The following is an 11,384-nucleotide window of genomic DNA, read 5'->3' as shown; positions in this document are numbered from 1 at the left end:
TGAATCGATAAATCCCAAAAAGAAAGGTGGGGGGGGGGGGAGGTCCTGTGGTTCTTCCCCGGGAAAATTTTGATTCCTAGGTGGCGAGAAATGATTGTCCTGAAAATGAGCCCGATAGTGTGATCTTCCTCCTGGGCCTGATCGTGTGGGGGGCCTGATCATTTTGAGGCAAATCATTTTATGATTGATTGAACGGAAAAACACATTTAGATGTTCTGTACTGTATACCAGAATACCAGTAAATACTAAAATTGAAATATATACATGGATCGATCATTTTAATTACAATTCTTTGCGTTGACCCAATCATCTGGAAATGGGCCCGATTGTTCTTTGCCCCATTATTTTGTGCGCCACTGTGAAGTTTCGAATGTGAATTGCGCAAAAAATAGGCCTAAAAAAACTAGCTCAAATTTGCGCAGAAATCGCTATGAAAATAAGTGTGCAGAATCATAACTGCTGCAGATGCATTGGTTTATTATTAAGATTATTTCAAAGCCTAATGTTTGGCAAAATCGGCATGGAAATTGGCCCTTGTTTTCTGAAATGTGCGGGCGGATTTTGTAGGCCTATTTTTGTGAGGATGATATATTCCCCGCACAGGCCTAAGTTATATTCTGGCGCAGAGGGGTGAGCATTTTGACGGTTATATATCTTTATTTTCATGTAGCCTAAATTTAACAGCTAGCTGTTAGAAGCGGTTTGGTGCAGCATAAAAGGTTTGGTTTCCCAACCTTGAGGTCAGGGTTTCAATCCCTCTCTGTACATTTCGCTTGTGTCCTTGAGCAAGGCACTTTATCTGCATTGCTTCTCTCAACCCAAGAGTATAAATGGGTACCTGGTGGGGTTGCTTGCTCCTGTACTGATTACAATGACCATGTGGATCCAATGACCAGGGACAGAAGTGCTTTGTTGTGAGGATGATATATTCCCTGCACAGGCCTAAGTTATATTCTGGCGCAGAGGGGTGAGCATTTTGACGGTTATATATCTTTATTTTCATGTAGCCTAAATTTAACAGCTAGCTGTTAGAAACGGTTTGGTGCAGCATAAAAGGTTTGGTTTCCCAACCTTGAGGTCAGGGTTTCAATCCCTCTCTGTACATTTCGCTTGTGTCCTTGAGCAAGGCACTTTATCTGCATTGCTTCTCTCAACCCAAGAGTATAAATGGGTACCTGGTGGGGTTGCTTGCTCCTGTACTGATTACAATGACCATGTGGATCCAATGACCAGGGACAGAAGCGCTTTGTACTGCAAAGAAAGGTGCTATACAAATAATAGCTAGAATTGGAACATACCACTCTCCTCTGTGTGAGGTACAGTAGATATTGTGACGAGCAGACTTAGACATATTTTAAAAGAAAAATGTTGTTATTTATTTATTAAAATTTAATATTTAAGAGTTGTATTAGTAATATTATACACTTTAATTAGTATTTATTATATTATTTTCAATAATTTGTTTTATTTTAATTCAAATTAATTTTACCATGTATTTTTCATTAATTGTAATAGCTTTTAAAGATTCTTCCTTTGCTTTCCGTTGTGGTCTTTCTCTTCATTCTCTAACCTGTATGTTTTCTTCTGTTAACACTTTCTTTTCTTTTAAAACTCTCTCTTTTCTATTTTTCTTTCTTTTCCATTTTTCTTTGCTTTTCTATTTTTTTTTTTTCAGTTTTTGTTTTCTTTTTTTTCCTAATATTTTCTGCCCATCATTGGCTGTTGATGGTATGTTCTCCTGTTACTATTGTGTTTATTTGTACGGCCGTCTATACAATTAATTTTAAAGTACTCATTCGCATTACCAGCCGTGCACCGACTTCGTTATTCACCTGTCCGTGCCATTTTTTCTCTAAACTGCTCCTACACGTACACATTGTCCCAGGCTGTAAAATAAGGCCTGCGCAGTATCTTTTGGGAAAAAATTTATGCCTAAAGTCATCATTTGAAAATTGAGGGCCTATTTCTCTGCAAATATTTTTCAAAGTGCAAATTGCACAGTATTTCATGTAAGCCTACAATCTTATTTCAGCCTTGTGAAATTTTTTCTTCAATTCTGATCCGATGAGATGGCTGAACAGGGAGGTTGGTCTGTGCTAAACGGGGGACCTTAAGCCTCCTTCCCTTGATAGTGACTACTGTGTGTAGGTAATTGATGTGTAGCTTATAACAATTTACATGAGGTTGAAGTACAATACATGTAGTACCTTATATTCTCGCATATAAGGCGATATGCGTATAAAATGACGCCCATGTTTGAGAAGATTTTTAGACAGTTTTTTTATGCTGGGCGTATAAGGTGACCCTTCTGTTAACCATTGGAATTCCTACATTTTACTGCTCTTTTGTGGTCTTGATACTGCATCTAGCTGGCTAACAACGGAACCAAATATAGGGCTAATCTTCCAAATGATACCATTTTATGGGCTTTTAAATGTTCATCAAATCTTATTTCCCTGCATTTAAAATTGTGTTCATTTGTACTGAGTTGCAGTAGTAGCTTCATTTCAGTAGTAAATTTATGTGTTATGGATGATCTGTGCATAGACAACATGATTTAAAAATACAAATAATTTTATATGATGACTCCCTGTTAATTTGCTACTTTAAGGCATTGTCTTATACGCGAGAATATGCTATTAAAAAAGATTGAGCATATTTTTAGCTCCAACACTCTATGCTTTTAAACCGAAAGGTCCACTGATTAATCTCAGATAAGAAAGTATAATACATACTCCAAGTATTGAAATACACGCCATCATGTTGGGATTCAATATTTCGACATTAATTATGTCATCATCAGGAATGATGATGACATAATTAATGTCGAAATATTGAATCCCAACACGATGGCGTGTATTTCAATACTTGGAGTATGTATTATACTTTCCTATGCTTTTAATTTTTATAAAAATAAGAAATAAAATCTACCTTCTATTCTTATAAATTGTTCTTTGATTATTGAAATAGTAAATCAGTTATATAAGTGAAATAATAATCTGATTAATTATTTTTATAGATTCACAGTATATTCTGAAGCAACTTTTTCATAATCAATGGATGACAGTGGTTGTGAAATGTCAGGTGATTTGGATTCTCAACTATTCTTCAATGAGAAGGATGGAAAAATTGATAGTGCAGCGAAATTTGACAATTCAGTGTCTATTAGTCGCTCATCAAGTTCTATGTCGCAGACTCCTTTAGAATATTTTGACATCGTCATCGTATGCAGCTTAAGTGCAGTTGAAGCACGAAAGGATTTTATGAATTTCGCTGAGAAACAACAATGGAAAGTTTTTCTTCCACGTAGGGAGAAGCTAGTTGGTGAAGATGAATTTAAGACCTTTAAACGTGGATATGATGTCAGCACATATATTGTGCTCTTACTCACCCCATGCTTCGAGGAAGATGTATGGGCAGTGAACAGGTTTCAAACCGCCTTGAAGCTGGCCATTCAAGAGAAACGGTCAAATGTTATTCCCGTGCTATATGGTCTTCATCCGACAAAGGTGCCGTTTGAGTTGACAGCTATTGCAAACATAAAACGAGAGGATGAGTTTTTTGATCATGTTATGAAAAGGACTATTGATACAAACCTCCGAAAACAGCGCCAAATGGAATATGATGATGAATCAAGCAATTTAGAGGCAGTGAGTCAGGATATTGAAGTGGACTCTATGGTATGTACCAAATCATATTAATAACAATGACGACATTGGCAGCAGCTGCAATAACACTATCATTTTTAACACCACCCCTAGTTCTAAAATTCAGACCAATTTTTATATTACAAAATTGTGTCAAATTTCTTAATTTTCATTTTATTTATTTATTACACTTCAAAATGGCTCGATGAGTCAGAAGCATGTCCCAAATAATAATAATCATAATAATAATTATAATGTCAATAATAAATGTGTTGGGTGTACTGACATTTGAAATTCCTTTTATTATATGCAGGGCTGGAAAAAGTGTGCGACCGGTGGTTGGAGGCAACATAAATGTCCCGGAGGCATTTTGGGGGGAAAATGTTTTAAAAATAAACTGTTGGTCTTTAATTATTGTATGATAACATTCGGTGCTCAAGGCATTTTATCCAGACTTTCCTGGTCAGGCCTGATTATGTATTTTTGGTGATTAAATTCTATGCTGAATATCTGTATTACGATGCTTTCACAACATAAATGAAAAGCACACTCAATTTTCTATGTCCTTCATTATGATAAATAAAAGCAAAGATAGCACAAATTGAGACTGGCTGAGATATTTTACCGACACAGCATTTCATATACACAGTACACTGTGTACTGAATAACCAAAAGCTTGTGTCAATCAGTGGTGGATCCAGAAATTTGAAATAGAGAGGGGACTGTCACAGATGAAGGGTCTACTTGGGCTAAGGTAATTCATGATGACGGAACCTCTAGGTGACTGGAAATGGCATTCTTAAATTTGAATATAATTTTTTATTTCTCCCCTTGAATCCACCACTATCAAATAAATATCTACTGTAGTAGTCTCAAACTCGTACTTTTGCTTTACATGTGTATTAAAATACTGTAGATTGGTTCAGCTAATATGTATTTTGTGCATTTAATTTTCAAAATGGATAATCTGTCTATATTTATTTGTGTAGGCTTCTCTAGACCTACCTTCATTCCAAATTTCATTTTATTGTATACCTGATTTTACCTTTCATATTTTCCTTATTGTCTTTTCCATCAGGATTTAGCAGGTGCATCATATGCTGATATATTTTCCACAATGTCTGCAGAACACAGTCCATTACCCAATTCTGCAAGGTTTCTGAATCCCAGACTATTCCATAAGCTGTGCATGGCCCTTGATATCCCATCACCAAATATGAATGGTGACTGGCGAGGCTTAGCGACGTCATTAAACTTAAAAAGTGAACAGATTACATACATTGAAAGCAACTCTCGGAAACCTGGCTTCAGTGCCACCAAGAAAGTCCTGGATGTTTATTTTCAAAAGAATAAAAATTTAGATGAACATTCTGTACTTAGCCAACTACAGCAAGTTTTTAAAGGTATGGACTTCGGAAAAGGCATTCAAATTATGCAAGAAGCTCTGGAAAGCTGTTAAATTTACAATATTTTCATGTCAATTATTATTATGACCTATGATTATTGCCTATTGCTACAACATTATTGCTTGTTGCTATATGCGATCGGATTATTAGGAATGATGTTTTACCCTACCTGACTTGTTATCATCATACTGAATGCTCGATATGTTCCAATACTTGTGAATATAATCTCCTAAGTGATTTGGGTGTTAACCGAACCCACGACCTTCAAATATGTAGCCTGGTGTCTTAACCACTAGACCACCAAGCCTGTGCCCAAGTAGTAGCGGGTATTATTCTGTTTTTATCAAGAGATTTAATAATAATAGGAATGATTTATATACAATTACTGTCTATATCACTGCATGAAATATTGCCATTACATTTTACTGTACTTGGTGTTTAAATTATAAGTTGACCTCTCTTCAGCATCTCTGAGCATGCATTACGACCATGCTATATAAAGATATGATTAATTATAAAATTATGCTTGGCAAAATTAATTGCTAGTAATTGTAAGAGGTAAACAGATTTAATCTGAAGACTAAGGACAATTTCATTAGGTTTGTGGATGCCTGTAAAAACATGCTATTGTAGAAATATTTGAGGTACAGTATTTAGAGAAGAAATTATGCTTAGGTTAGCCTGATCTTGGCAGAGAACATGAATGTAGTCTACGTCTGGGACCTAGAGTATTCTTATAAATATACTGTACCATAGTTATTGACTTGCTACAGTATAAGGCATTTGTAAGGTATTTTGGGACACTGAATGGAAAATATTGACCTAATTCAGGGGTGGGCATAAAAGTCGTTCAGAGGGCCAATGTGTTTTACAGCAAATGTTGCTTGGAGGGCCGCACACATAGGGTTTTCACTTCATTTTCGTGGGCCGTAAAAATATTGCTGTCAGGCCAGCTGCATGCCGCACTTTGCCCACCTGTGCCCTAATTAGTTGTAAAGAATAACTTTTTAAGATTTTAATTGTGTGTTTAAGTGTGTGACATTCAGTATTTCAACCATTACATTACTTTTATCTTTATGAAATTAGTGAAATTAATTTATGTGAATCAGGCTTTTTCATGCAATTATAGTAAGCTTTCAAACAATATCTTACTAATAAGGTTATGAATCTAACCATGGAGGTAATTATAGTACCCCAATGATCAAATTTACCATGATAGTATTCTTTGTGTAAATTGTAGCATGCAAAATTGTAGAACTTGGACATTAAAAACGAGTCTTGGATTCTGAAATATTTTTTAAGTGAATTTAACAGTGAACACATCAGGGTGGAGTACCCGGCACTGAAATTCCCAGCAATGTACTATTTTTCGATATTTATGAATTTGCGCTTTCTTTGTTGCATAAAAGACATGAATGAATTGTGCATTACACAATGCCATTCAGTAAATTAATTGTGCAAGACTGATTAATGGTGTTAGTTTAATTAGTACATTTGATTATTTTTAACGCACAGTGCACTTTAAAAAAAATTACTTGGTCTGTGTCGGCACCCTAGTGCCACTCAGATATTTGTCATGTATCTTATTTTATGAATACTATGGGAAAACATGCTATGGGCGGGAGGGGGAAGGGTGTCTCCGAGAAATTGGGATGCCCCCCCCCCCTTGCACTGAAGTAAGCAAGAATTTCCCGGAAGATAAATTCATAATATTTGCATACATGTTGAGAAAGCTCACTTAACCAGATCCCAGAAGGGACTTCTTTCAACTTTGACCCCTGCCATGGCTTTTGTGTTTGGAATGGAATAGAATGCTAACAAATTAGTAGGACATGGATGTCACATGGTGCGTTGTGCTGTTCCTGCTTTTGTCAAGATTTTTTTATGATTTTATACTGGAATGGCTTAATAATAAAATAATAATAATAATATTAAAATGCATTGCAATACTGTAAATTTAAGTTTTAATTTCTACATTTAGGATGAAGATACAGTATATGGTATAGAGTTTATCGATACAGCATGGCATGTAATGTCTATAAATATTTTTGATCATTTGATTTGGAATAAATTATTTACATCTGTACAACAGCACATACAGTAGTACTATATTTGTTTTCAATTACATAGTTGTGTAAGGTGGTTTCCATCTTCCACCGATACCAAGTATCTTGCATGAATTTGCATAGCTTGCCTTAAATTATGTTTGAATAGTTGAAATTTATCGTCGTCTTTCATTTTTTGGTTCCATGGTTTCAAGCAATGGAACCTTTAGGATACCCTTCGTGTGTATGTATGTATGTATGTATGTGACATGTATGTTGCGCTGTTTTTTGTTAACAGGCAAAAGCAACTTTCCAGATATGTGTTCGTTATGAACGTCCGTACCCAAGTAAATCTGGATATGACGTCGCGCAGTATTTAATAATTTTCTATTTTGACAAATATTAAAGACACTAAAATGAAAGACAATACCCTACCCTTGAAAAGACTAGTAAACTGTATGATAAGAGGAAAACATTTACGGAATGTTGTTTACTTTCATTGTCCAACCATGGAGGTATAAAAATAGATTTTTAAAAATTTTTATACCTCCATGGTCCAACTGACTGTCTAAATGTGATGGACTGTCCTGGGTAGTATGGACAGAAAGCTTCATCTCAACTAAAAAAACTTCAATTCAGTATAACTGGTTTGGATAAGGTTCACAGCATAGAATTGTGTTGTGGTTTGATAACAACAAACTTGATACTGGACAGGATAATCCTTTTGCAGCTTCTATCGGAAGCTAGACTACGCGTGTACAGTACGGTATAGTGAAACCATTGTTGGCTCAGACCCATAGTTAATGTAGGGGCCCCACCGGACAGGTCAAACCCCCACCCATCAGACAGAGCAGTTGGACTAAAACAAATGTAAGAATAGGCCAATGCCAAGCCAACGTGTCTTGAGTGTCATTTCTGGACATCCAGAGGCTCATATTCTTAAAAATATCTCATTTGGAAGGGGAACACCTCAAAATCTTCCACCAGCTCCGGCCTACCAAGCTCTAGTCGCCCTGTCGAACAGCCCGGCCCCTAGAAAATATATCCTACAGCCGCCACAGCTACTACACCTTTTTATCATTGGCACTAAACAAGCAGAACAAAAAAACCTGATGCCAGGATTAATAATAAAATAATAATAATAATAATAATAATAATAATAATAATAATAATAATTATAATTATAATTATAATTATAATAATAATAATAATAATTTTCGCCTAAATAGCGCATTATGCTAAAGCCTCGATGCGCTTAACAATAAAAATGAAACTGCTGGATTAACACTTGAGGTCTCCCTGGTTTCGTTTGTTGCCAAGTTTACATCATCACAAATACAGTAGTGCAATATTTCACGAATGCCCGCATAGGAACCTTGGCCAGGAGTTCGAAATAAAGGGGCCCAGGGAGGGGCTAGAAAATTTATGATTATGGCACCTCTAGATGGTCAGAAATGGCACTCTCAGATTTAAATTTGAATATAAATATTTTTCTCCATTTTTAGAAATATAATTTGAAAAATTTCGGGATGGGTTATTATCATGCTTACCTGCGGTCCAAAGGGCGCCCCAATTTCCGGTACCGCAGTGTTTGGATATGTACTACCATTCCTGGAGTGCAGCTTCAAGATTCTTCATCTCATTTTTGTATAGGAACAGGAATTTGTATCCCTAAAACAACTTCACTCCCCTGCTTCATAATTGGTGATCCGCTTCGCTAGCGGATCACCTCTTGTCATTGTCCGAGATCTTTTTTTTTTTTCATTCTAGGTTCTCCCCATTTCTTGTTAGCACGATATCTAAAAATTGGCACGAGATTCATACATGCACGCTGCAACAAACATTTAGCTTGACCTGGAATAGTCACAATAAGGTTTTCAAAGTGCACAATTATGCGTGACGTCATCTACGCGCAATTTTGCGTTTTTACATTATCGATCATATCAGCCTAACCAATTGTCATTTCGAAATCGTATTAAGTGAGCATTAACTTCAAGTCAATGTTAAATGTAATTTACCCTAATTTTACGCGTGCGCGTCATAACGCGCGCGTACATGTGTGTCAAACTTTTAAAATGCTCGAAATCACATTTAGATTAAATTAGAGCATGTTTCAGGCCATTTTGAGCATTTCAAAATTTTTAAAAATTTACCACTACGCGTGCGCATTTTGAAGTGCTCAGCACGTATGGAAGCTAGAAATTGATTTTTTGTCACATTTAGGGTTCCTGACATTGTTTTGACAAGTTTCCAATCTTTTCAATCACTCTATGGCCAATAACAATGCCGTACGCACGCATCAAACATAGTAACCTTTGTGCGCATTTGTGCCGATATACAGTGAAATTTTGCTAAAATCAGGCCTAATTTTAAACAAATACAGTTCTTTAGGATGAAAGGTGACCCCCAATTTTTATTACATATTGTGAAAGCACAAGTTGTAAATATGATTTTATAGGTCATAATGGCTGATCGGACATTATGACGTCATCATATTGCCATCTGAATTCAACAAACTGAATATTATCGATGACCTCAATTTAGCAAATGCGCATTTGAGCATATCTCGCTTATTCTTGATCGATTGTCTTCCAACTTTGAGTATGTTGTAGCTGAGGCAATTCTCTTTCATATATGTGGCATTTTTTTACGTTTTGATGACGTCATCATGGTCAAAATATAGGGTTTTGCTTACCCCCTCATCTTTCTTTTGTCAAGCCTTTGATGACCCCACAATCACCTTAAACAGACATGATTTCTGAATCATATTTAGTGGGTATAAAATTCAGGTCATGGTTAAATGTTATGTACATTATATTTTTGTGTGCGCGTAATAACACGAGCGTTCGCGTGCGTCAAAATTAATATATGCTTTATATCGTGTCTTTTTTTTAATCAGTTATGGCTCCTTAGGATGAAAGGTGACCCCTAAATTTTATTACAGATTCTGAAAGCACATGAGCTGTAGATATGATTTTATATATCATAATAGCTGATCGGACATTGTGACGTCAACATATTGCCATCTGAATTTTTTTTTTTAATATTTCATTTCTCAAAACGTTGATGACGTCATATCATCTTATCATTCGTCATTTCTGAATAATATAAAATGGGCTTATACTTCAGGTCAAGGTGTAATGTAAGGTATCTTACTTTTTTATTTGCACATCTTAACGTGCGCGTACGCATATCGTCAAAAATTACATATGCTTATAATTATGCTTATTTATAATCAAATATAGCTCTTTAGGATGAAAGGTGACCCCCAATTTTTATTACATATTCTAAAAGCACATGAGTTGTAGATATGATTTTATATATCATAATGGCTGATCGGACATTGTGATGTCACCATATTGCCATCTGAAGTAAAAAAACTGAAATTTTTATATATGATAAATACTATGAATGATCATTACTCCTTCACCAACAGGCATTTGTCAATGAAAGTTGATACATATATATCTCATATTAGGAGAAAACAGTGACATTAAGATGCGCACGTGCGTCATGACGTGCGCGTACGCATGAGTAAATCTTTTAAAATACTCAAAATGCTTTTTAACAAACTAAATTAGCGTATTTTTCCATTATCAGCATTTAAATATTGTTCAATCCGAACCGCGCACACTTCCTCGTGGGTCAAAGTGCGGCGGATCACCTAACTCGTCCTCAGTGACGAGTTCAAATCTAGTTAGACTTGAAATTTACAGAGAACAGCATAACATTTACAGTATTTTATTTTGTAAGTGGAAAAAAGTATTTGCTGTCGGGACACAAAAGAAATAAAGTGTTAAAAACCAATTGACAATTGGGCACAAGTTTGTTTTAATAATTCAGCATCAGTTATTTAGGTTACAAACTGCTTTATTTCATTTCAAGTAGACTAAAGAAATATGTACCATTGCTTAATGATTGCATAATTAAATTTCAACAAAATCATAGTCAACTTGCATGAAAGTCATTATCTACACTGATAATTAAAACAATGTATACATAAAAATAAAATTGAAGGCAAGAATAAGTCAAGGCACTCGCACACAAAGACAGAGTTAATAAACCTTATAGTATTATGGTACAATATGTACGGTAGCCTACTAGCATTTGTATGAATGCTACAAATAAAATTTTTAATGGTCAAGGCACTTCTTCCCAAGTCATTGGATACAGAATAAATCACACAGAATATCCAACCACCTTAATACTTTATGGGGAGAATTTTCAGCCTTGCATGTAATTTACAGTACAGACCAAGTTCATTCCAAACCAATCAGGCCCGTAGC

The 11,384-nt window shown here is 35.5% G+C and overlaps 1 protein-coding gene across 1 annotated transcript in view; it reads left to right on the top strand.

Annotated features, from left to right (window-relative positions):
* Positions 1-7,145, top strand: part of LOC117119509 — an 11,513-nt gene extending 4,368 nt beyond the window's left edge. The window contains exons 2-4 of the mRNA XM_033264338.1: positions 3,020-3,680; positions 4,726-5,115; positions 5,248-7,145. Of these exons, the coding sequence (XP_033120229.1) occupies positions 3,057-3,680; positions 4,726-5,106 (1,005 nt within the window). The 5' untranslated portion in view covers positions 3,020-3,056 and the 3' untranslated portion in view covers positions 5,107-5,115; positions 5,248-7,145. The remainder of the gene's footprint in view (positions 1-3,019; positions 3,681-4,725; positions 5,116-5,247) is intronic.
* Positions 7,146-11,384: the final 4,239 nt, after the last annotated feature.

This window comes from Anneissia japonica, unplaced genomic scaffold, assembly GCF_011630105.1.
Source record: "Anneissia japonica isolate Jap-2015-1 unplaced genomic scaffold, ASM1163010v1 scaffold287752_len1182401_cov188, whole genome shotgun sequence".
In the NCBI taxonomy this organism is placed as follows: Eukaryota; Metazoa; Echinodermata; class Crinoidea; order Comatulida; family Comatulidae; genus Anneissia; species Anneissia japonica.
The sequence above is the reverse complement of the archived record's forward strand: the minus strand, read 5'-3'. Positions and strand labels throughout refer to the sequence as shown.